The sequence below is a fragment of the Bicyclus anynana genome, chromosome 25 (assembly GCF_947172395.1).
Source record: "Bicyclus anynana chromosome 25, ilBicAnyn1.1, whole genome shotgun sequence".
Classification (NCBI taxonomy): Eukaryota; Metazoa; Arthropoda; class Insecta; order Lepidoptera; family Nymphalidae; genus Bicyclus; species Bicyclus anynana.
This window is the reverse complement of record NC_069107.1, coordinates 4,620,702-4,648,559: the sequence shown is the minus strand read 5'-3', so window position 1 is coordinate 4,648,559 and position 27,858 is coordinate 4,620,702. Positions and strand designations below refer to the sequence as shown.

Sequence of the window (27,858 nt, the reverse complement as noted above, 5' to 3'; positions counted from 1 at the left end):
GCCGAATATGGGTTGATAACGACGACGAAGGAGATATCTCTCAAAAAGAAACTTGGTTGTTGTTGTAGGAGTCAATCACAACGAAAACACTGACTTAGTAGATAGTGATATTTAGCACAGACAAATACTGGCACCACACCTGCACGCCTATTAGAAGCATGGCACATCACACACAGGCAATCCGGGAGTTTTATTAGCGACTTTTTTCGGTAACAAATACGCCATCCAAACCAACCAAAATAACTATTTTCATAAATATTTGTAGACACTAAGTGTACGAACAATCATAGCTATGGCAGTGTATTTTATGGTAGGTAATAATTTGGGCTGATTGGGTGACGTATTTCTATTTTTAGAAGCAAATTATAGTTTTCGTCAGCGTGGTACAGGAGTTAGAGGTGTGAAGTTATGTGAGGATCAAGGCGGATTTACATTTGTTTGACCTGACGTGACGTGACCATCAGAACAGAATCGGTATCATAAATTTTGTATGGCAACGTTTACATTTATGTGTTGTGACATGTCGTGATAGCTTCTAACCACTTGACTCCTAAATGGACGACCGGTCGCCCATCGTATCCGTTACGTGACATGTATAAAAATATAAAGTAAACTAAGAGCAATAGGCGAGCACAGTTTCATGCTCCGCGCGATAGAGGAATATAAAGATTTTTTAAATGGCTCACAACGGTAGATTAAAACCGCATTCCCTGACTGTCGGCTTCTTCAACGCAGACGGGCTTTTCGATAAAATACTCGCGGGCAGCAAATGGCTAATGTGTCGCATACAAATTGTATGAAACCGATTCTGTTCTGATGCGTTACAACACGACACGTCAGACAAATGTAAATCCGGCTTTAGGTTAGTGAGCGACCTGACGCATAATGAACGTATGCTGCTCGCTTTTCCCCTCTTTCGTCTTGTACCCCTGTACCACGCGTTCAACTATTTAAATAGTGTGATAGATTTTTTAAAATTATGAAAGTTTTTAAAATTCTCTACACGAGGAATAGAAGACTTATTACATGTTTACCTACACCTGAATTAGACTATTTAGTATTCAAAAGATTCAGGAAATCATTAATTATATAATCTGTATGTCTGTGTGTTTCTTATGTATTTTTTCTTCTAATTCACGTGTAGTAACTACGTAATGGTACAATATACAAACCTTAAACCATACCAACTAGTTAGTAGATATACTAGAAATCCCATATTATAGAATAACTACAACAAAACAGAACTTGTTGCTCACAACTAAGCCGGAAATCTCAGTCCTGTCTCGCCAGTACAGAGATGCGACTTGCGAGGTATGTGTGGGAGGAATCATTCAACCTGTAAATGAATGAATAAATAATACGCCCATCATTCTCATTCGCTCCTCTCTGTGGGCATACCATAACCTTGTATTGCGAGGAGGATGACTCATCATCTTTTAAAGCTGCTGGACATAGACCTCTTGTAATGACTTCTAAATACTGCACTAAGCTGCATACAGTGGCTCCCTATTATTCTTGAGATTTCAGCAACCATAGTTAACAACCACGGCAAGGATATGATAGAAAATAGTTAGGTAGGTATTTATCAATAAAAGTGTTCGAATGTTAATAAATATTGTGTTTTCAGTTTTTTCTCCAAACTTCGCCGCAATCCATGAAAACTGACGATGACTTCGAGCCCCGTGTTCATGGACCTGATATTATATCTAGACTTAAAAGTTCTACTAACTTTATGATTTAGCTCTGCATAGTTTAGGGAGTAAATAAAATGCAAGATATATTGTTGTCTTTAGGCTAGCCGCACACATAATGATATTGTCATCATTATTCCGACCTCTCGCAATACTGCACGGCTATTCTCTAACGATGTTTTTAGCTCGCGACTCTAATTCACCGCTATCTTTCTTATTCTATAGTATCGTGTTAAACAGAGAGATATATAGGTGAATTCGAAACTTGCACTTGCGAGTTATTTTATATCGTTACAGAATGGCTAGCTAGCTGATATATATTGGCAGGTGTCTACAGATCCTAAATAGGTATAGGACGCAGCGCATCAAACGGATTTTTAAAATTTTACGTTATATAAAATCCGTTCGATGCGGATATAATAGTAAAATCCGTTTGATGTGATGCGTCCATTGACCTCTTATAATAAGTAGGGGATCAATGGATGCGTGTGATACATATGATGCGGATCTGTGGACTGTCATATCAAAATGATCGGCAATATGAAATTCATATAGACAATATTATTATGTGAATGGGGGAACCTTACACCAAACGATCTAAGTTCATAAGATTACGTATTTGTAATTCCTAAATAGTATATAAATAATAAAAAAATATATTATTAATAAGTGGGTATTTGAACATACCCTCGTTTAAAAAAGATATAAAATGACTTAGTCGCAATAGTCAACCTACGAGCCTCTTGTATCTCTCGTAGGAGATTCTTTGCAGAACAATAATAGACATTAAAAAAAATAGAACTATAGAACATGCTCTCAACCAACATCAAATACACTTAGTAAAGTTATTTTGTATTGGAGTTATATCCACAAAATATGAAAATTTCGATTGTTTGGTGTAAAGCTTGATCAGAAAAATAAACTTCGTCATTGGCCAAGGAACTTGGCAAAGTCTCTCAGTCAAGACAAGGGTTAGAAGAACATTACTGGGACCACAAAATCCCCTTGTATTACCCGGGGGTAAGGATGCCTCGAGGCACTTAACCGGCAGAAGGTGACCCACACGCTTACATTAGCATACTAAGTAATAAGTACAGATGGCTAATAATTCTCAGAGTTCTTATATTTCTGGTCAGGCTACAAAACGGTCAAAAGCCGTACAAGGTGTTCTGTAATGTAATCTTTGCATAATATATTATAATATTTAGAACATATTAGTGAGAGTGAGACATGAGATGAGACAAATGCTATTCGGCTGTACACAATTATCACTGCGTATATTCTTATTCGCAAACGTTGAAGGAATAACATCGTGAGGAATTTTCTTAATTCTGTACGTGTGTGAAGTTCTAAGAGGAGACCCGTGCTCAACAGTGAGCCGAATGAAGGTTGTTAATGATGATGATATTCTTCTGAAAGTATTGCTGTTCTTTTCTTTAGAGAACGTCTTGAAAAGGACATCACTACTTTGTGTACCGTCGAACTATAGTCTGGCAAGTTCGTTGATGACACTCCCATGATATGCGGGCGACGGGGGGAAAGACCGTGCGTGTGAAATCTTGCGGAAGTGAGGTGCATCAGTCGTGGGTTTTTCATTCATCGCTACACGCCCCGCGCGGACCATAGGAAGTGTTACGAACGAAGTTGCCAAGCTATACCATTAAGAGATGTACATGTATGTACCTGAATGTATTCGGTTCTTGCATCGTATATCGATTTATAAGTCCATTAGATTTATGACAAAGGTTTGTTTGATTAGAGACGTGGTAGTATACCAACTAGAATGGTCCCATTTAATATGTGAAGTCCAAATCGTTACTTAGTACCTTTAAAGTTAAAACTCTAGTGCTATTCATAAACATGGATTAGGATTCAGAACTAAAACTTCAAAGTAAAGTGAACTTAAAGTAGTAGTAATTAGGTTTACTTTACTTTGAGATTTGAGGTTTAAATCTCTATCCATGTTTATGAATATGGAGGTAGCTTTTCAAATAACAAATGTGTAATGACAGTTAGAATCAAAAGTCAGCAGATTTAAATTAAATACGAATAAATTGTAGACATCATGTGTGTTTCTAAGGAAACCTATAGAGTAACTGAACTGGAAGCAGGTTTTACGGCTGAATAAAAAAAACATTTTGAACCGTAAAATATATACATTATTTATTATATAAATAGATGAAATACACACATAGATGTATACAGCCGAACATAGAACCTCCTCCTTTTTGGAAGTCGGTTAAAAAGTGACTTCTGCGCTTACCCCGCCCTCCAATGACGCTCAGAAATCGTCGAGTGTCCTGTAGTTAAATTGGCGACATTTCCATAATTGGGTACCTGTTTATATACTGTGAATGAATGGATGATGTTAAAATTTAGAAAAGTATAGTCGGACGCAATTTTTATGACGTCTACGCAGGTCAAACATAAAGTCCCACGTGATGCTGGTTGATGCCCCGCCGCCGAACCCAACGTAACCGATGATACCTAAAATCTTGTATTGCGCACGATGTTCTGGTACGTCATAAAGAATGCATCCGAATATACAGCATAAAGTAAGAAAGCTATATGATTGTAGTTGATACTGGTTTTGCCCACCTAGATATGTGGCCTAAAGAGCCTTTTTTACTAATTTTTGTATAATATTTTCATGTAATCCATCAAAAAATATATTATAAATAAATCATAATTTGTTTTATGAGGTGCTTTAAGGTATATGGCATTGAATACCTAAAAGGTTAATTTAATTGGGCGATATCTTTATAAACAATTTGGTTATTACCTCTAAATGTTCGAATATTTGGTAAAATTATAAAATGTAATTTGAAATAAGATTGATTCAAACAAAAACATCATGTCTTTACATTAAGTAGTTTAAAATCAACTTTTCGAAAAAAAATGTTGTTTTTTGCACTCTTGTGATGTTTTGTATTGTATTTCGGTGTAATAATATTTATGTTATGAATTATTATAATTAAATTCTAAAAGTTACACTTACTTAAAAGTCCTTTGATATTTTTCAAATTGTTAATTATGTAATTGAAAATTAAAGTTTTTAAATATAGTTCTAAACTATATACTTTAATCTATAATATTTATTACTAAGTATTTATATTATGGATATAAAAAAATATAAAAGCCCACAAAAAGTTCTGAATGTACTGTGATGCCAAAATATAATGAAAGATTTTATGTATAAAGTTTAACTTTTTGTTAATTTATTATTAAAGTCTATTGTCACCTTATTTATTGCTTTTAGTAATAAATTTTATCGCAAATTCTTGCGTTTTATTTAGATCTACCAAACATCCTGTGTTTTCACCCGCGTAACTCCCATTCCCGTGAGAATACTGGGATCAAATATGTCCATGTTACTAGCTGATAATATAGTTTTCATTGGTGAAAGGATTTTAAAAATCGGTCTAGAAGTTCCAGACCTTACTTTGTAACAAACATCATAAATAACACCAAATTCTATGATACTCTTTTATTTACACACTTGCGGACGCCCGCGACTTCGTCCGCTCTTAGACCTCTTCAATCCAGCCTTTACTTGCTGTAAAAATGGAGTATCGTATATACCCTACCCCTACTACCTTACCCCTACCCGTCATACATGATTTCTTGAAATGGAGTAACTTCTCCCGTTTTCCCAACATTTCCCTTCACTGCTCTGCTCCTATTGATCGTAGCGTGATGAAAAGTATACTATAACCTGCCGAGGAGTATGAAGTATAATTGTACCAAGTTGCGTTAAAATTCGTGGATTAGTTTTTGTTTCTATATAGAACATACAGACAGACAGACAGACAAAAAATTTTACAGATTGCATTTTTGGCATCAGTATCGACCACTAATCACCCCTAGTATATAATTGACCTCTCTACAGATTTATTATAAGTACCTTATGTATAGATAGATATACCTATTATTGTATATTATATCATTGTATTGTATAAAGAAAACTACAATCATGATGGACAAGTCAATGTCAGATCCTAACCTGGATAGTTCTTTTTTTTTTTATTCTTTTCAAGTTAGCCCTTGACCACAATCTCACCTGATGGTAAGTGATAACGTAATCTAAGATGGTAGTGGGCTAACTTGTTAGGAGTAGGAAGACAATCCACACTCCTTTCGGTTTCCACACGGCATCGTACCGGAACGTTAAACTGGTAACTCGGTCGGGTGGTAACTATAGCCACGGCCGAAGCCTCCCACCAGCCAGACCTAGACCAATTAAGAAAACCTCAATCGGCCCAGCCGGAGATGGAACCCAGGACCTCCGTGTTGTTAATCCACCGTGCTTACCACTGCGCCACGGAGGCCGTCAAAAAACCTGCCAAACCACACTGAAAGTTCGATAAAGTTGCCCCTTCAGAGATGTTAATTTTCAGAAAGGAAAATGATGATACGATAAAAACTTTCAGCGCAAGTTGAGGAGATAAAAAAGATTACAATTTGTACCGTATAATAAGTAAGAAGGACATTCAAAAGTCCAACAATTCGAAAAACAAAACACTTTTTTAAATATATTAATTAATTTATTTGAACACTTGTAAATATGTAATATTAATATCAATAAAAATGGCAATATTTAATGTAAATAAAAAACTATTATATACATAAATTCGTTATTACAGTTTGTCCATATTTATCCATAAAATTAAATATAGTTCCGTCATACATAAAGAGTTACACTCCTAATAAATTATTTTCTTAAAACAGTAAAATACTATTTATAATACATATATTGAGCTAACCGAGAATCAAACCTGGTATATTTCGGTGTAATACAAATAAAACTCATTGAAAATACATTTCGAAATACATAATATACATAGGTACCTATATTACTTACATCGAATCTAAAATAGCTCTTAAACAAAAATGTGAAATGAACCAACATGAATAACGCTTAGAAGGCTGTGTATCAGAAAATAACTCTGAGCACTATGCCGTCATTTCTGAGCGGTAAAACTGGGTTCATTTAACAGGTAATTTCAATCACATGTTGAAAGGCTTGCTTTAGTGTGATTTGGTTTATCGAAAAGTCAAATTTTATTTTCTATTGTATAAGTGGGGTAGGCTCCTTCATTTTAGGGGTCATGATCATGAGTTAACCGGTTTTTTTTTTAAATTCTCTACAAGTTAGCCCTTGACTACAATATCACCTGATGGTAAGTGATGATGCAATCTAAGATGGAAGCGGGTTAACTTGTTAGGAGGAGGATGAAATCCACACTCTCTCGGTTTCTAAACGACATCGTACCGAAACGCTAAATCGGTTGGCGGTACGTCTTTGTCGGTAGGGTGGTAACTAGCCACGGCCGAAGCCTCCCACCAGCCAGCCGGTTATCTTTTCTAGATTTTCTTAATTGGTCCAGGTCTGGCCAGACCTGGACCAATTAAGAAAATCTCAATCGACCCAGCCGGGGATCGAACCCAGGACCTCCGTTTTATAAATCCACCGCGCATACCACTGCGCCACGGAGGTCGTCAAAAAATAACTACGATAACCGGCTGGCTGGTGGGAGGCTTCGGCCTTGGCTAGTTACCACCCTACCGACAAAGACGTACCGCCAAGCGATTTAGCGTTCCGGTACGATGTCGTGTAGAAACCGAAAGGAGTGTGGATTTTCATCCTCCTCCTAACAAGTTAGCCCGCTTCCATCTTAGACTGCATCATCACTTACCATCAGGTGAGATTGTAGTCAAGGGCTAACTTGTGGAGAATAAAAAAAAACTTATCGTCCGGATGACGTCAGATATTAAGAATGACAACATATTTGCCCGCTAACTTACATTTATCTAAACTCTAAATTGTTTCTTATCTCTAGTATCTTACATAAACTAATAAAAGCATTATACATTTAAACTTATAAAATACTATAATTACAATACTATAATTGACGTAACTTTGTACCAATATTTTATACTTAGTATTTTTTGCACTCTTGTGTCAAAATTTAACACATTCTAAAATTTAAAACACACACTTTTGAAAATGATTTCAGATATTTTTGTGACAATAGCAGCTGTTTTTCGCTTTTTTTTAATCACTTTATTTCTGTTTACCTTTTTAACATAAAAATGGAACCGACTTCAAAGACGTATTTCAGTGATTTTAACACAAAATTACTAAATCTATTTTCATGAAAATGAAATGCGACCAATCTGGAAATTAAATGCGACTCTTCCAAACAAAAAGAATTTTGAAAATTGGTTAATAAATGACGCAATTACGAGTTATCAAACATTAAAAAAAACATACGCGTCAAATTGACAACCTCCTCCTTTTTTTGAAGTCGGTTAAAAAAACTTTATTTTAAAATTTCGCCATCCATAACACGTTAACATTTATTTCGAACACTTGATGAAGTTAAGTCTAAAAGTAGTATTTACTCGAGTGGTTTTTATAACTAACCACAATACAAAAGCTAACAAGGTATATTTATTACATTAATAATACATTAATTCCTTTATCCAAAGGTTGTCTGGTAGATATTGCTATAAGCAATAAGACCGCCTTTGCACATACTTGTTTTCTATGTTTTCTTTGTTATTGTTTTTGTTTTGTGCAATAAAGTATAAATAAAATAAAAAAAGGTATAAAATATCTTAATGCTTTTTCCCCCATATATTCTATTACGTGTATCACACATATATTATAAAGGCGATAGTTTGTGTGTGTGTATGTTTGTTCCTCCTTAACGCTACTGAAACGATTTGGCTGAAATTGGAATGGAAATAGATTTCACTCTGCATTAATACATAGACTACTTTTCATCCCGAAAAAATCCATGATTCCCGTGGGATTTGTAAAAAACTGAGTTCCACGCGGACGAAGTCGCGAGCGTTCGCTAGTATTAAAATATATGCAGTAGGTAACCAAATGATATTTTAAAAATTATATTTTTTATTATTAATTGAAAATTTTGACAAATTATTGCTTAAAAAACTCAATCACTCATTTATTTACAAGCTAGCGGACGCCCGCGACTTCGTCTGCGTGTTAAAAATTAAAATCAAAACAAACATCCATACAAACATCCAAACAAACTTCTATACAAACTTTCGCGTTTTTAATATTAGTAGAATTAATATCTCCTAAAATGACCTGAGATGAACAAATCCAGGACAGGTTATTGACTTAACTGAACCTATGTTTTAGGTATAAATTATATATTTAATAAACACAGCACAAAATAATACATTGGAATGTATTAAACAAATAATAAGGCACATACATATTCATATCACAATCCACTTATAATAAATATTTCTACTATTCTTTATATTTAGACATGTTAGACATGATAATATATTTATCTTATTAGTATAGTAATTCTAATAAATTAATTAATTTCCTTATAAATAGACGAAGTATTTTATGACAGTTTTGACATAAAATTCTAAATAGACAATGTCCAGCTATGATAATGTCTTACAGTATAAGTAAAAATAAATTGTGCAATGCAAAAAACACATAATTTACAACTTACGGTAACTTTATAAATTTATTTTAATTAATACAATACGTACATTTAATAATATTACAGTAAATATGCCAAGAAAGCAATAAAAAATATAAGATCAGTAAAAGAAAAAAAAAATATGTCAAAAAATCTATAGTTGTAGTCGAGTTTTCGAGTTTGTGCGTAGACAGAAATATAAATATTCATAATTCGTAATTTTGAGATTTAATTCATTTTCAAAATCGATAAATAAATTTTTATCAGAAACTCAGTGGGGTGAAATACATAAAGTTGCCTTATAGGTGTAAAGTCCGGTCGCTTAAAGATTGCGTTTCTGACACCTGTCAATGTCTTTATTATATTTGTTAATTAATTTTCGCCTAAATTCTATACGTCTATTGTAAGTTGGCATAATTATTAAATTTTCAATGTTATTAACCAGTTAATAAGGTTCAATTCAATTCAAATCTTTATGGCTTTCATTTAAGCCAAATGGGCTTGTTTTATTTTGCCGGTGACGAGTAGATGAAGAAAACACGAAGGAGATTATTCGGCGAAGGCTAGGGTTGCCAACATTTTTTCAGAAAAATATAGGAACTCTTTTTCGAATTTAGCTATAAAATAATATAGTACGCTTAATTAATAAAATATAGTAATTTATGGAATAAGCAAAAAATTACATTTATTTTTCAAAATAATAACTTGTCTGAAATTATAATATAATGAAAAAGCTATTTATTTTTTATATGGCAATGTCCATAAAGTTTTAAAATGAAAATTTTGAATGTTAGTGTTGAAAATATAGCATTTTTGCGTACTACATGTATATTTCTTCAACAGTATATACGAGTAATACGCAGACCCGAAACATAGTACAATACTATATATATTATAGTACGGTTGGCAAGTTAAATTTTGAGGATCTACTAAATAGTCAATATTATTTTTTTAGTTCTTAATCTAAAACAACACAAATAACATTGACATTGACATTTGACAGGTGTCAGAAACGCTTAGTTGCCTATAAATGGTTTCCAAATTAACAGTAAAACTTTATAAAGTAATTGGACAATTTTTACAATTCAACAGATAATTTTATTCTTTTAAACTTCATTCCGAGCCTGATACAAACATGTTGTTTTTAGTATCTTCATCAAATGTAACAACACTATCACAGGTCAAATAGTCCACGCCGGTCAACTGCCTTTTGACCATCATATGAGGAGTCTTCCTCACCCGTCTCTCCTTCAAAAACTTCGGAATCATCTGTTTTCCTTCCATCAAATATTCCACTATAAATCGTTCGAAGAACAATGATAACACAAAATTAAAGGAGGCCAAAGCAATTATTATGTACGAAAGGAGCCTATCTTTAGGCATTTTCAGTTCAAAGAAATCAGCCAACCAATCAGGAGGCGCAATAGTTATATACAAACAAAGTCCAGTCATAATGATCACACTGATCATTAAATGTTTATTAGTGATCACGGATCGTCGATACGGCGACCCGTGACTGAATACAATCACCATTATGATGTACTGAAACATGGATGTCGCAAAAATGGCGTAATTCTCCCAACACATATTAGCCTCAGCACCTGCGTACGTATGTCTGACATACCAGGGGAAGTAAGACAAGGCCAAATAGGCCAAATACTGTGCAATAGCAAACAAGACCATCTGCCCACCAATAGACACCAAAGGCACAATACCCAATAAAGAAGTCAAAGGGGGTATCTTACACAGTTTACCTGTATGCGCTTGGGTCATGCCAAAGAAGAATGCAAAGTTAACAATTAAAGCTACATCAATGTATAAGAACTCGAAGTCTGTGAGATTCGCGTCGAAGTAATAAAGGAAGGCCACGGAGAAGAATTCTGTGAGGGAGTAGGCGATCATGAACTTGAAGACGCCGAAGCTGGTGGACAGGGCGGCGCGGCCTTCGCGTAGGACCCTGGCGACGCAGACGATGTCGGGTTGCGCGGAAGTAAAGGGCGCAGCCACACTGCTCTCAAGTTCTGACAGCGATATGCCAGTGTGGGCCGCCCTTAACGCGCCGCAGTCGTTCGCACCGTCACCGCACATGCCTGTCAAAGTATAAGGTTGATGACAGATTTTTAAACCTAACTATACTAAATGAAGCTAAGGAGTTTGTTTGTTTGCTTGAACGCGCTAATCTCAGGAAAAATTCTTTCAGTGTTAGATAGCCCATTTATCGAGGAAGGCTATATTATCCCCATAATCCTACGGGAACGGGAACCACGCGGGTGAAACCGCACGACGTCAGCTAGTATATTATATAAAAGAAAGTCATGTTAGTTATTTATAACTCAAGAAGGGCTGCCAGGAGACGGCTATAGATTATTTTAGAGGTTAGAGGTAGGGTAGCGGAAGGGTAGGAGTAAGTTGGAAAAGACTGACGTCGACGAATTGTGAGATCGTTCAGTAGTCAGCTCAGTGTATTTAATGTTATGGTTAATTAAAAAAAATGTCTCTAAACTTGACCACATTACCAACCAATATTTCATTCCCCTCAAACTATTGCGTCCGATTCCGTCTCTATTGGACATTTATCTTTTTTTACAGTAAGCGATATAGCAGTAAACAGTGGAATGCGTTTGCCTAGAATATGCCTATTCAATCTTGACTTGAAGATACCTATATGTTACGAGTTCCTCGATTACGGATGGTATTAACATTCATTATTTATGTATTTGTACGATGTTGTTGCAACAATGATGGTATAAATAAGATGGTGTTTGATGACTTTAGCTCAGTTGTTTGTTAGGCAGCGTGGACACCGTCACATTGCTCGTTAGTGATTTTGTTTTCTATTGATACTTAATGCTTTATGTTGTATTATTGATCATAAATTATTGTTGAGTGTGGTCAACATGTTGGGCAAGGAGAACATGTCGGGCAGGGGAGGTGAGTGTTTATGGATACTAAAGGGATCCCTTAAACCTACACAAGGTCACAAGTCCTGAGACCTACTCGAGGTGTTTCCTCTACCACAAAATCATGCTGCTCTCCGTCACGTTATACATGGTGTTCACTCAACTCACCGACGTAGTATCCCAGCGCCTGATAGTCCAGCACCAGCTGCTGCTTCTGGTCGGGCGACATGCGCGCGAACACCGCGCCGCGCTCGATCACCCGACCCACTGCGTTTGGGTATTGTTCGCGAAGTGCCTAAAATTTAACAATTAATTAAAAAATATATATAAATAAATAACTTTAAATAGGTTAAAAAAACTAAGAAACACGCTTTCAGCACGCACTCAAAATTACAAATATTGGGTTTAGGTCACGTGACTATTTTTTTCGTATTCTTGACAGCAAACCTTTCATTTGATATCCATAACATGGGGGTGGATTTCAAACAGCCAGTCCGCCATCTTGGGGTGGCCGCCATATTGGATTTGTAATGACGTTTCTTGGCTAATCATGTATTGTCATCAGAACTCAGAGCGTGTGCAAAATTTCATCATTTCATTTCTAAATCGATAACGGAGAATTTAATTTCTTAATTAAAATTTCAAGATTTGATTTTCTTACATACATAGTTACAATGTATGTAAAAAGCGTGTTAAAAACGAATGTGCACACCACACACGACTGAAGTGAAACTTCTTGCAAAAATGAAAAAACATAGCGCCATCTGTGAGCCTCAAGCGTAACTGCATCGTAACAGGTTTTTGAAGTGCACAAAAAGGGATTGTTTCAAAGTTTATTAATAACGCCATCTACTGGTAGTTTAAAATAACAAACACTGTTTCAATATAAGTCTTACTACGTGATCGAATAAAAATGAGCAGATCCACAGAAGAACAAAGTACCTGAATTAATACAGCGAGCCGCGAAGCTAAAGTGACAATGGACAGGCAACATATTTCGAAGAGCCGATGCTCTCGATGTAGATGCTGGACTGGCGATCCCGCAAAAAGCCTAGTGTTCGTCGAGCCCCCACTCGATGGACCGAGGACATCAAGCGAGTTATAGGGAGCCGCTGGATGATGGCGATGAAAGTCCAACAGTATACGTCCATCGGCTATTAATGATGATGATAATCCGGCATTTTATTTACGCCTATCGGCGCGAGTGAGTCATTAGTTCGTTCGGTTCGTGTCTTCGCGAACCGAAATAGTACGAAGTGTCCCGTGGTTTAGGTAGGGAGTAGTGGGATGCCGAGTGTTGCCTATATTGGCGACTAGTTCATTCTTGTCGTGGCGTTCGATCCGTCCACACGTTTTGTTGGATTATTTTGAAATAGGCGGAGAGAACGACTTGAGTGGAGAAGGGGAGTGTTAACTAGTTTTAAAAGACGTCTTTAACCCTACATACAGCGGTTACAAGTCCGGGACTTCACTCGAGGGTTTATTGGTAACATTTTTAGTGGAAATTGTTAGACCCATTCAATAATTGTGTTTTGCTATTTAAATCCGCTTATGATGTCAACACGTTTCCGACACGCGCGTACCTTCCACGTGTCCCCGGTCATGACGATCTTGTACCGCGGCTCGTCGGGCGCGCTCTCCGCGTCGGCGCGCGCGTCGGCCGAGCGCCACGAGCCGTGCCCGCTGTCCACGCTGCGCCACGAGCGCTCGAACGACACGCGTCCGCCGACACCCACCTGCAACATTTGTATACTTAATTAACACAATTTAATGACAATTTATATGCAAAACGCATAAATGAGTCCTCGACCTCACAGCCCAGGGGTATGATAACAGTTAGAAAAAGGCACTGTCATTCGTTTCTGTCCGAGTACCCTATGCCATGACATCCCCGCACTTCTGTATCGCACGTGTTTAGTTATAAGATTTGGCAGAGAGCAGAGGTTACCAGGCTGTTTATTAAGTAAAAGGGTGTTGCCAGCCGCTCTTTTCTTGCTTGCATCATACTCCGTAAATGCTCGGTGAGGAATACATAAATAAATAGTTCACCATACTCACCGCCGTGTGGATGACGTCACCTGCGTACAAACAGACAAAACTCACCCCATGCACAGTGCTCTCGCAGTAGAGATGCGGCAGGCCGGTGCCGTGCTCCACGTTCAGGTGCACCACTCGCTCGCCGCTCGTGAGGATGCCGCACTCCTTGGCCACGCTCACCGCCGTGTGGATATTGTCACCTGCGTACAAACACAAAATTAAAAAAAATGCAAAAAAAAAGAGTGTTCTTTAGACCACAGGAACTGATGTAAAACTTGTTTCAAAAATAAAAAACATAACGCCATCTATGAGCCGCAGGCATAACTGCATCCCGACAGATTCATGGAGTGTACAAAAAGGGGTTTGTTTTTAAATATCTCTAAAAACGCCACCTAGTGTCAGTTTAAAATATTAAACATTGTTTCACTATGCCTGTAGATGGCAGCACGCATCGCAGCTTAAAAGCCCCGCCCAATCACGCTTTTCGTAACGCATTCACCATCTTGCTCCCCAAGTCAAGTTTAACTTCAAAATCATGATATACAAGCTGGCATTACTCCCCAAGTAGTCAACTTTTACTTCAAAAACATATGCTATACAGCCTCTATAATAATATAATATAGAACCTCCTTTTTTCGAAGTCCTGTTAACAATAAGTGTGACAGCGATTCGACAGGTGTCATTGATTTACGATGAGGACGGTACAATGCTAGTTTGTTGGTCAGACTAAGCGTCGGGATGGTTCAAATCGTGGCGCATGGCGCATCGGAATTTTTTTTTTCTTTTTTTTACAAGTTGACTTGACTACAATCTCACCTGATGGTAAGTGATGATGCAGTCTAAGATGGAAGTGGGCTAACTTGTTAGGAGGAGGATGAAAATCCTCACTCCTTTCGGTTTCTACACGACATCGTACCGGAACGCTAAATCGCTTGGCGATACGTCTTTGTCGGTAGGGTGGTAACTAGCCACGGCCGAAGCCTCCCACCAGCCAAAAGAATTAAAGAAACATCAAGTAAACGCCACCAAGTTTACGACGAATCGCCTTGGTTGCCGGTGGGGCCTAAAGGTGTGGAACTGCCATTATTGGATAAATACTTGTAAATAATTCTCACCAGTGATCATGACGACGTGGATATTTGCCTCCTTCAGCTCCTGGATGATGCCGGTGGTGGCGGCTTTGAGACGATTCTCCATTATCACCAGCCCCAGGAACTCCAAGTCGCATTCCACCTGACAATCCATTATTATATGTTAAAGGTCGCATACTATAATTTGGCATCGACGTACGACATCTATTGTACATAGGGTATTAAAATTAAAGAATTCAAGAGAATTTAATAAGAATTCTGGGGAATTTAATAAGAATTCAAGGGAATTTAATAAGAATTCTTGGGAATTTGATTATCCTTTGGCTTTGGATGTAGAGGTGAGATGACAGACCAATACCGGTTGTGTCAATAAACATGAGGTTTATTTCGTTAAAGTATGTTCCATCAGATTTACTCACCAACACTCTACGTACTCTATCTACCATCTGTTTACTATAAAACGCTTTCCGTTACTAACTACCTGTCCACCAATACATTCAGAGTCATCGAATTCCAACAGCAGACAAGCTATACATTAAAAGAATTCAACCGATCAACAAAAGACATTTTTGGGCAACTCCAGGGGCTGTTATTGGGGGATTTGGATTACCGCGATAAAATTATGTGTAATCACTTCCGTACACAGTCACAGTCAGGGATCCGTAGAACATTTTTACTACACAGGCATAAACTCCCCTCCTCTCATCTTGTATCAATAACGAGGTATGAGATTAAAAGTTGTAACTAACCAGCTGACTTTTTTATTGTTGCTTAATTAATAGTTATACAACTAAAAGCCATTTTCGTAAATAAAAAAGTTTATCGTCTCATCGAGATGAAGCTACTCACGAAAAATTTACTTGATAGTAATCAGTTGTAAAAAATGTTTTACGGATCCCGGACTATCATAAATATAGTTCTGAAAAATAGGCTTACGTCTTCCCGTTTCATCTTCTGCAGCTGCTTGAAGGTGACCTCCATGATTCGCGTCGACATCGCGATCACTCGATAGCCCTTCTCTGCGTACGAACTTAGCACCTCGTTCAGATTTGTTGGCACTGCAAAGTTAAGAGTAAACGAATTTAGTATCTCAGTGTCTCTCAGATATTTCTGGCCGTGTTATGGCAAAAAGCTAGACGGAACTCTTTTTGAAAATGAGGAAAACAATTTTAAAATTACATAGTCCAGTCTAACGTAACACTAAAATCACGCCTGATGGCAATCGATAATGCAAATGACAAATGTATTGGAAAACACTTGCCTCGAACTCTAAAAGGTGCCTATTCACTCTTGACTTACGAGACACCTTACTTACTGTGGTTTGTAGAAGATAAGGTAAAGTTGTAAATAGATGCCAGAAGGGCAAGGGAAAAGTTTGTCTACTGTCTCACTCTCCTCTGTTATTTTGGCCGGTGGGAGGCATCGGCCGTGGCTAGTTACCACCCTACCGGCAAAAACCTACCGCCAAGCGATTTAGCGATCCTTTTATTTTAGAGTGAGGGAGTCTTGTACCTTGAGACTCTTGAGGAGTGTTTTAGCAAAATGGAATTTGTATGAATGTACTATATATTATATACATAGTTTCAAATCAAATCTAGTTTCAAGATATCATTTAAAAAAATTCAAATACTACATTCCCATAACATTAATTATTAAAAGTATAAGTAAAAAAGGTTACACAGCCTTGCATAAGCGAATGACCTGGCAGTCAATTTATTTACCTCTAGAATCTCTTCTCGTTACAGCCACTATAGTACTCTTTATTTTACAAGAACTAAGCCATTGACTACAATCTCACCTGATGATAAGTGATGATACAATTCAAGATGGAAGTTAGTTAGGTTTCTACACGACATCGTACCGAAAAGTTAAATCGCTTGGCGGTACGTCTTTGTCGGTAGGGTGGTAACTAGCCACGACTGAAGCCTCCCACCAGCCAGACATGTTCCAATTAAAAAAAAACCTCAATCAGCCCAGCCGGGGATCGAACCTAGGACTTCCGTCTTATAAATCCACCGTCTCTACTGTATCGGACTAGAAGTCAGTTCAAATTACCTGTGTCGGGTCTGCAGAGCGTGCGCAACATCTCGGGTGCTCCCTTGCAGTACACCCGCACTACATCTTCGCCCAATAACCGCACCGCCACCGACGAGCGCTGCAGCGTTGATACGAACTGGTACTGCGACACTATGCCCACCTCCAATGGCATCTAAGAACAACAAACTCTATATACTCACAAGGAGATGGTCCATTTCAGATCCACTCTTGTACCCCCGTATCATTAAATTAAAAAAATACAAGGGTTTACAAACGAATAAAAACTAAATAAAAAGAAATAAATAAAATTAAAACCCAAGTTTTTGAGTTAAATCAAGATGGCGCCCATACAGAAACTATGACATGACAATTGACAGCAAACGTCAAATCGACAACTGTATTGAAAACGTCATCAATCCGCCATTATTACCCATAATAGTGTTGCATTTCTTGGGAGAGAATAAATATTATTTCGAAAGAATTAAAGTGAATTCGTAGATTTGTATAATCAAAAATATTTAAAAAAAATATTTTCTTTTATTTCCGCTAGGGTACAATGACTGGGCTTCATACAATTTTGGACCATCTCCTTTTTTAATAAAAGCAATATTAATTTCGTGTAGAAATACATCGATATCAATAGCCCAGTTGACACTTCTTTTAATGGTCTTAAATAGTTTATTATCGTTCTACTAGACTGAATTTTATTTACATACTTTTTTCGAGACGTGATTACATGAAAATTACAATATTTAAATATTATTTTGACAATACGAACCAAAACGCCTGTCGGCTATGATGATCTAAATGTCAACTGTATCATGACGTCACGTTATAAATCTGACTATTTATGCAGTCGGGTTCTTTTATTTGTTTAATTAATTTATCTCTTAATAAATGAACTATAAACGCACAAATAAAAATGATATTAGTAATTTTGTTTGACCGCCTATACAAATCTAACGATCATTATGTACCTACGACGTCATTAAATCGTACCATTTTGTATGGGGCGATATTCAGGGATCCGCAGCAGCGCCGCAAATCTGACCTTTTAAATCCCTGTAGCTCCGAAAGTAATGATCGCAGATACCCTGTTACTTTTACAAAATTGTTTTACTATTATCATACTCCTAATTTATACACTATTTAAAAAACTGTCATCATCCCAATTCGTTTATGAGGCGTGCAAAAGTAATAAAACTTGGAATGGGTCCTCACATGCATGTCATCGACGTTAATGTTGGCAGGTCGCTTCGGCCTCACAACCGTCGGCGTGAGCATCTCGTAGTGATCTCGCTCCGGTACTTCGGGCTCCTCCAGTCTCCAGCCCGTCGACTCGAACATCTAACGACAAATTATTTACCCTCTTTTTAATATTTAACGAAAAATAGTTTAAAAAACTAACAAAACACGCTTTTAGCACGCACTACTTTATCAGACTCACAGGTGATTACAAAAATAAGAAAACTAATGTCGAACAAAGGTTATGATTCACAAAATTTGTCAGGACAACTTAATTAACAAATCAAACTGTAACCAAAATAATATCCTAGAATGGCAGAGAATGACCTAGAGTGAAATCACGCACTTGTGAACGATGTGTGTAGGGTTAAAGGATCCTTTGACAGTTATCTAACACTCCCCTTTTCCACTCAAGTCAATCTCCCCGCCTATCCCAAGTAACCCATAAAGAATTACAACAAAAGATGTGGATAGCTCGAACGCCACGAGCACACTGAAGCCGTCCGTACCGCAAGTTGTTGCAACGCGGCGATAACACTACAAATTACAAATATTAAAATTTAAAAAAAAAAAAAAAATTCGTATTCCTGACAGCAGACATCTTTTCATTTGATATCCATATATCATGGGGGTGGTTTTCTTAGCTAGTCATGTACTGCGCATAATTTCATCCTAATCGATGACCGGAAAGTGGGTCAAATTAAGATTCCAAGATTTTCTTACATACATATCACATTAGTTACATGTGAATCTAATATAAAGTGTTAAAAAAATCGGCTCCTCCCGTTGCGAGTGCCCAAGCAACCGAAGGTCAGAACTCCAGAGTGAGGAATATTGGCCTTCTGTCTAAATTATAATATTATGACTAAATTGCACCGAAGGTAGGTTGTAATTTTTGTATTTTGTACAAAAATCAATATAACTTAAGGACATCCTGTATTGTGAAGGTATGCAATATGCATATTGTCATAAAAGTAAATTCTGTCAAATATGTGTAAAGATATATATTTAAAAAAATGATATTTTAGGTCAGATTCCAAAACCACATGCCAGATAAACATCATTCGGAACCCTCTTTATGCGATACAACTCGCACTTGTCCGGTTTATTCAAGTCAAGTCACAGGTCAAGTTGATAATGATTAGGTCATCTGATAAATATTTTTTTTATATCATTTATAAATACTTGCAAATAGGTTTAGTTTGTTTTTGTTTAACGATAAAAGCAGTGCGCAAACGCGATGAGAGTGCCAATAATTTTTATATTTTTCATCACTGCTTCGACTGCTTCGACTGCTTCGTCTGATGAATTAGATTTCTATTCTAAAGTGAGTAATTTTAGCACCCAGCTCATATATCAACTAGACACAGCAGAAAACAAGGATGTCTTTATATCACCCTATACAATTTGGTACATCTTGATGATCATAGCAAGCGAAACCCGAGGTGATACCCGAGAACAAATGGTCAGGGCGCTCTCATTGGATTCTGGCGAAAGCGATTATATGATATATTTCAGGAATATTAATAGTACAGTGCTCTTGAATGGAGACAACAGAACGTATCGTACAATATTTGCTAACTATCTATATTACGATGTAAATTTACAAGTGCGCCTGGACTGTGTCGAAAGATTAGAGGACTTGGGTGTTTTTACGAAACGTTGTAATTTTAAGGAACCGTCATTTATGACCACGCCATTAGAACAATTCTCTGCGCTAACCAAAAATGACTTTGTCGATTCGTTGATCATTATGAGCAATGCTATATATTTTCAAGCCTATTGGAAACATTCTTTCTACATGAAAATGAGTTACCAGTATGGTTCCAGGGAAGTGATGTTTCATGCGAAAGGTTCTTTTCGTTCTTCAGATTTTGACTCGCTGAAGGCTTCGGTGACGGAGTTGACCTACCTAGGTGATATATACAGCATGCTCCTAATAAGACCTCACAGCGGATACAATGTGAGGCAAGTTTCCAGCAAGCTCAAAGACGTATCGTTTTTAGACATCCTCAATAAACTTGAAGTACATGGTTTAACGGAGACAGAAATGATATTGCCGGCCGCATCCGCTAATTCGCATGTAATTTTAAACGAACCCTTGAAGAAATTGGGTTTCTCAGATATATTCAATCGCTATTCATCAAACTTCTTCAATTGGACTGAAGATGTTATGTATATCTCTGATATCACGCAGGGCGTAGAGTTACAGTATACGGCATTGGGCACGACTGTGATCGCGACTATACCGTCTAAGAAACGTTTCATTAAACGGGATATGACGATGAGGATCGTCCCGTTAAAAGATCCATTTATTTCAGTTATAATGGAGAGATCTACAGGGACCATTCTCTTTTCCGGAGTTCACTTCGATACTTACCAAATAGTAAATGTCAGACGACGACGGCCAGCGAACCGACCTGGGCCTCTAACCATGTGGCACTTCGATTCTCTTTCTACAAACGCTAACGCTTAGAAAACTAAATAATGAAAAAAATACAACCGACTTCAAACCTAAAAATGGGTATATTTTTAGGTTTGTAATACTTAACTAAAAAGCAAAAAATTACATCATAATATTATATTATGTTCTACCTGCTGATCATTTTGAAGACGGTGCTAAGCTGGTGATGTGATTAACTGTGATGTAACTGTGTGATGTGGTGATAAACTTGATTTTTGGCCAAAAACTAAGTTTCGGCCATAAAAGGCCGAAACTTTTGCCGAAACAGAAACTGATTTCGGAATTTGCATTTGAAAAATTTGCATACCATAGAATTTTCTTAATTCTCTACGTTTGTGTAGTCTACCAATCCGCTTTGGGCCATCGTGGTGGACTTTGACCTAACCCCTCTCATTCTGAGAGGAGACTCGAGCTCAGCAGTGAGCCGAATATGGGTTTATAATGAAAAGCAAACATTCTATAAAAGGTACATTATAACAAACCTACCTTCAAATCCAAGGGATCGCCAGCTAATTCTCCGTTAAGCAACGTTAGGCTGTGACAGCAAGCCATGCCAATCTTCAGATCGTGGAGGTCATTCATCTGGCGGGGGTCCCTCTGAGGCCGGCCCAGTATTGGGGGGGCCACCGCACTGCTAACAGCTACAACCCCCCACATATCAAGACCGTCTTCTGTGAGAGTGCCTGTCTGAATAAAAAAAGTATCATCGTTAATAAATACCGTATCGTACCGTATGATGTAAATTGTATATAAATTAAGAGTATGCTAATAGTAAAGCAATTTTGTAAAAGTAACAGGGTATCTGCGATCATTACTTTCGGAGCTACAGTGATTTAAAGGGTCTGATTTGCGGCGCTGCCGCGGATCCCTGATAAACGGCCTATACAAAATGGTACGAACTAATGACGTAGTAGGTAATGCAATGATTGTTAGATTTGTACGTGCGTTCAAACAAAATTACTAATATCTTTGTTATTAGTGCGTTTATGTTTATAGTTCAAATATTTAAAAATGTCACATTTAATGTAAGGAAGCTAAAACTATATGAATTTCCATCTAATTACAATAAAAGATTTTTAATAGATTTTGAAATTTTTTAATTTCATTTATTTTGCAAATATCCAGTCAATCTTTGCTTTTTATGTATAAATTAGTTAACATAGACCCTATTTACACGAATGTATCATAAAAATCAATATATTCAAACCTGGTCATCATCCCCATTGTAATTTTTTTAAAATATAATATCCCACTTAATCTGGTGCTTCCCGGGAATAACTGTGTTTTTTTGTACATTAGTCGTTATATTTTTCACTCCCCCCCCCCCCCCATATCCCGTATGATACGTGTTTTTAGTTGGGTCCCTGCGAAATCGTATTAAACGGGTTCTACTGTATTTCCTTAATCATTAGTAAGTGCAATAGGCTACTCGCCTGCTATACAAGACTAAAAAGATTTTTTGCACAGAGGCAGTTCAGATGCGTAGAAACTCAAATCACATTTTTATTTGTAAAAAAAATAATCTCGTATTTGTAATATTTTTATAAAACAAAATTGTATTTTTACCACGTCACCGCAAACGCCAATCATAAACTGTAACGTCATTCGCTACAAGGCATCGGTTTGTGATTGGCGCTTGCGGTAACGTGATATAATCACATCACTGCAAACGCCAATCACGCTGTTATCTATGAATGACGTCACTTGCTAATGTGCTGTGGCTAATTTCGGCGGCAAAAATTTTACGTAGATGTTTTTTAATTTATATTAATTTTTTTACTGGACAAAATAAAATATAGCTTATAATACTTCCATAATACAGTTTAAACACTGTTTACAAAAGAGGTAAGTAGCCTATTTCTTCTTTCTTACCTTATCAAAACATATACAATCGAGGGAGCCGCTAACATTGACGGCTCTAGTGTTGAGGCAGGATATCCGCGCCTGCTTCAGTCGCGACACGGCGTACAGTTTGCCGACCGTCATGGCGGCGGGCAGCGCCGGGGGCACCACTATAGTTATAATGTCTAGCGCCTTCAGTACTATGTCACCGGCTGTTAGAGATCTAGCTGCCTGGAAAGTAATAAATTATTATTTAAAAATATTTTGTATTTATATTGGCATTGGCATTGGCAGGTCCATCACAGTCTTGGGGATCTTGTTATAGAAGAGTACACCCAAACCTACAAAAGATTTTTTTACTCTTTGGAGACGACAGATCCCGCGGTTTCAACCGCGTAGTACGGTAAAAATATGGGAATAAAATATAGCCTACTAGCGGACGCCCGCGACTTCGTCCGCTTGGAAGTTTTTCACAAATCCCTCGGGAACCATGAATTTTTCCGGGATAAAAAGTAGCCTGTGTTAATCCATGCTATAATATATCTCAATACCAAATTTCAGCTAATTCGGTTCAGTAGCCGAGGCGTGAAAGAGTAACAAACATTCATATCATCAAAATCATCAGTTTTCGCAAATCTCGGGCAACCATGGATTTTTTCGGAATAAAAAGTGTTAATCCAGAGTAAAATCTATTTCCATTCCAAATTTCAGCTAAATCGCTTCAGTGGTAGCGGCGTTAAAGAGAAACAAACATCCAAACATACATCCATACAAACTTTAGCGTTTATAATATTAGTAGGAGTAGGATGACACTCACAAATAACAGTTTTTTCAAAATCTGTTCAGTCAATCCAGAGATTCTCCCCTACTTGGACCAACTGTTGTATAGGACCTGCCTCACTAGAGGCACAGAAAACATATGTACAAGTACAGAAGATTCACTCCGCAACGCCATTAAAATGAATAGCGACTCTCGCTACGACACAATACGGTGCAATTCAGTTCGAACAAAATTATCTACCACTATCTCCAACGGAGATTTGACATAGTGACGCGGTTTCGTCCACCTGCACTGGTGAAGAGTATACTGCGATCGCCTAAGGATAGGGATCCGCTGAACGTGCCCGGGGTGTACAAGATTCCGTGTGACTGTGGTAGATCATACATCGGTGAGACTCGCCGTAACATCACCACAAGAGTAAAAGAACACATACGGAGCATGAAGAATGTGGACACGAACGGTTCAGCAATAGCCGAGCATGTTCTAGCTTCGGGTACGACTCATTATATCCGTTTTGATAAGGCTTCTGTATTGTCAAGGGAAAAGTTTCTAGTACCTCGTAAGATACGTGAAGCGATAGAAATTAGTCGTCACCCGAATTTTAATCGGGATCATGGATGGTTGCTGCCCACAGCGTGGAAACCGCTATTTCTTTCATTGTCACATACAACAAACTTGGAACAAGATAGCATTAGTTCGGTTTGCTTACAAGAAGACGAGTCTAATGAAGATGACATTAATGAACCGTCGGAGAGTGTAACGGAACCTTCACTCCCCACCACTCAACCCCTCTCCGCGCGCGCAATGCGTGCAGCAGCGCGTCGCGCAGCCGCTTCGCAGTTTGGATCGTGCCGCGATGCAAGAACCAGCTCATGACTAAGGGCCCCATATGGGTTCGAAACTTGTCGGGCATACTCCGACGTAATATCACGTGAGTTTTAGCCGTGTTTCATAATCATTTAATATGAATAACACTCACGATAGTTTAAATTCTAAAATAGGTCCCTATATAATTCTTCTGAGTATATAGGAGATAAATTTTTCATTTACCACCACATGATCAAACGTTTTTCCGTCCACCATCTACTATTACTATAAAAAACTCACCTTCAAGGCGACGGTGTATCCCAATCCGACGAGCGCGATGCAGGCGAGGATGAATATGAACTTGTAGGAGTCGCGGTCGAACTTGAAGTCAGCGGGCACCGGGTACAGGATGCTGCGGACCAGCTCACCCTTGCACGTGTTGTAGCCTGTACGGAGGACCACGGCCCTGAAATATCACAATCATTGACAACCTCAGACCAACTATTGTATAGGACCTGCCTCGCTAGGTTTTACATTTCTGTCAAAGTTTATGATCTAATGCGATTATAAAAGTTGTCTCTATAGAATCGATGTTAAATAGTTGTAATCGTGTTCGTCCTCAGACTAATAATACATAAAGACCTGCCTCGCAAGACATTATTTTTCTGTCAAAGTATATGATCAACGATCTTATGCGATTATAAACACTGTCTCTATAGAATCGATGTTTCATAGTTTACAATCGTGATCGTCGGTTAAAGAGCTCCGTAAAAATACCTTTTTGTGTAGTTGAATGGTGTCAAAAAGCGGACAAAAACTTCTAGTTTAGTATAAGAATCATACCAAATCTTTAAGAAATTAAATAAGTGTGCATTTTAAGAAATTAAATATCACGTGTCTCAAACGATGAAGGAAAAACATCGTCACGAAACTAGCATACTTGACAACGGCCTCCGTGGCGCAGTGGTATGCGCGGTGGATTTACAAAACGGAGGTCCTGGGTTCGATCCCCGGCTGGGCAGATTGAGATTTTCTTAATTTGTCCAGGTCTGGCTGGTGGGAGGCTTCGGCCGCGGCTAGTTACCACCCTACCGGCAAAGACGTACCGCCAAGCGATTTAGCGTTCCGGTACGATGCCGTGTACAAACCGAAAGGGGTGTGGATTTTCATCCTCCTCCTAACAAGTTAGCCCGCTTCCATCTTAGACTGCATCATCACTTACCATCAGGTGAGATTGTAGTCAAGGGCTAACTTGTAAATAATAAAAAAAATATATACAATACACTTACTTAACAGGTTCGTTGCTGTAGTAGCGAGTCTGGATGACCTTCGTGCCACAGAACAGCACGCTGGAGCTGTGCTCTTTTAGATTGAACTCTTTGTCCACGCGTTGCAGTGCTGTCTTCGTCACTGGCACTGACTCACCTATGACCACAGAATAGAGATGATCCAGAATTAGTATTTAAAAGCAGCGTGCTGAAGCCGGTAAGCCGGCCGACATACGTATATACAAACTTTTTTCATAATTTATATTTCAAAATTTAACACTAACAACAATTACATAAATTAGTATGTTGGAGTTAATGGGTTTGACATCAGAAGCGATTGTCTGCAAAACACAATTATTGAATGAAAGTCTGTCAGGTCTAACAATTCCCACTAACAATGTTATCAATAAACCCTGAGTGGCAGAGAATGACCTTGAGTGGAGTCACGCACTTGTGAACGATGTGTGTAGGGTTAAAGGCGCTTTTGACAGATATCTAACTATTTATTCCGAATTTATTAGGTAGGTTACTAAGTTACACATTTTGACTTTCTTGATTCCATACAATTCACCTGTGAGCATACTCTCGTTCACTATAGCGGAGCCAGTGAGCAACGCCGCGTCGCACAGCATAGTGCAGCCGTGCGCGGGCAGCACCAGCACGTCCCCTGGACACAGCGCCCGGCTGTCCACCCTGCGCCCGCCCCAGAGCTCCACCGTGGCGTACGCCTCCACTGTCGCTCGGAGACTCTCTTGATTCTTATTATATGGAAAAAATAAAAAAACAAAAATAAAATAAGATCAATAAATAACTACAATAGGGAAAATAAATTTATAATAAACTGCCACATGAAATCACTGGCATGTCTCGCAATAAGTTCAAAGTTTTTATTAAGCGTATGCTTATAGAAAAGTCGTATTATAGAGTCAATGATTACGTAAATGACAAAATTGCTTGGAAATGAAATGTATTACATGACAGGCTACTTATATACCTATTGTTAAATGGTGATAAACTAAAAAAGGATAAACCTGACTGAGTTTGTTGTGGGCTCTTCTCGGACCAAGGCGCGTTTATCCTCGAAACTTTAATTTTAAGTTTTCGAATAATTATTATCACCATTATTTTAAGTTTAATATTATTACCTGACATTTCGAAAGAGCTTGTAAACTAAGCCTATTTGAAATAAATGAATTTTGACTTTTGACTTTTTAAAGAAAAAAAAAAGTAAAGCCACTGTTGTGCAAAATATTTGGTTATTGTTTCTGTAGCTCTTAAAGATGTTCTTTAATTATTATTTTTTAAACATAAAGAAATTTAGTAAGTCTAACTGGTGATGGTAAGTCGTTCCAAATTTTGCAAGCTGCGTACTTAAAAGTCCCCTTAAACAAGGTAGACTTATGAAACGGGCAAGAAATACGTAATAATAGATGCAAAGAAGCACTGCCTACCCTATGAACTCAATATAAACCTATGTAGGATCACATAAAACATAGTTGGACAAGAAATTTCCTATTTTCTGCTTAGAGTGCATATCCTAGTAAAAAAGCTTATGCACGCCACTGCTCGTGAGCAAGGTCTAAATATTTTGATACTAACAACTTTAGCTTTAACCGCTGTACCCCGCAGTGTCATTAGCATAGAATTAACTATACTATATTAAACTTCTACTATCTATTCTATAGTTCAGGCCTATAGTCGCCATAAAGCCTATGTCATCAATAAAAAATTACAAAAAATATAAATTCCAAAGAAATAATTTTTAAAAAGTAAGAAACTTAATTTTTATTTTTGGAATCCAGATAAAAAAAAATCCTACCTTTTTAGTTTGTATGACGGAGGTGGCAACACCAAACGTCGACATGAGCACTATGGCTATACAGTAGTAGTAATAGCGTTCGGCGATCCATACAGCGATGGTGAAGATTTGGAACATGTAGAACGGATTGAACACTTCCAACAGGATGAGGGTCATGATTGTCTGCACTGGCACTTTGATCTCGTTCAGACCATAAATGTTCAGTCTGTAATGCAAAAATATCACATAAAAATAAAATATTCTGAAATTGTCACTGTAGGGTGTCAATTTATTAAAATTACAAGCCCCATGTGCCATATTAGGCACTGTCACTGTTACTAGTTTTCTTCCTAAATCCATAGTCTGCGCTCGAGCATAGGCGCATTTAGCAGTTTTCCTCGTGTCCCATATCAGGTAATGTT

At 37.6% G+C, this 27,858-nt stretch overlaps 2 protein-coding genes across 4 annotated transcripts in view; one reads left to right on the top strand and one right to left on the bottom strand.

Annotated features, from left to right (window-relative positions):
- Positions 1-4,969, top strand: part of LOC112044040 (ankyrin-1) — a 228,559-nt gene extending 223,590 nt beyond the window's left edge. The window contains exon 35 of the mRNA XM_052889378.1: positions 1,628-4,969. Within this exon, the coding sequence (XP_052745338.1) occupies positions 1,628-1,658 (31 nt within the window). The 3' untranslated portion in view covers positions 1,659-4,969. The remainder of the gene's footprint in view (positions 1-1,627) is intronic.
- A 1,871-nt stretch (positions 4,970-6,840) lies between these two features.
- Positions 6,841-27,858, bottom strand: part of LOC112044037 (polyamine-transporting ATPase 13A3) — a 64,915-nt gene continuing 43,897 nt past the window's right edge. For all 3 annotated transcript variants that reach the window (XM_052889376.1, XM_052889375.1, XM_052889374.1), the window contains 14 exons: positions 27,458-27,662; positions 26,210-26,396; positions 25,660-25,795; positions 24,671-24,836; positions 22,813-23,013; positions 21,427-21,627; positions 18,453-18,578; positions 17,250-17,403; positions 16,131-16,252; positions 15,219-15,336; positions 14,170-14,303; positions 13,650-13,802; positions 12,235-12,361; positions 6,841-11,256 (listed from right to left, as the gene is read on the bottom strand). In XM_052889376.1, the coding sequence (XP_052745336.1) occupies positions 10,280-11,256; positions 12,235-12,361; positions 13,650-13,802; positions 14,170-14,303; positions 15,219-15,336; positions 16,131-16,252; positions 17,250-17,403; positions 18,453-18,578; positions 21,427-21,627; positions 22,813-23,013; positions 24,671-24,836; positions 25,660-25,795; positions 26,210-26,396; positions 27,458-27,662 (3,007 nt within the window). In that variant the 3' untranslated portion in view covers positions 6,841-10,279. The remainder of the gene's footprint in view (positions 11,257-12,234; positions 12,362-13,649; positions 13,803-14,169; positions 14,304-15,218; positions 15,337-16,130; positions 16,253-17,249; positions 17,404-18,452; positions 18,579-21,426; positions 21,628-22,812; positions 23,014-24,670; positions 24,837-25,659; positions 25,796-26,209; positions 26,397-27,457; positions 27,663-27,858) is intronic.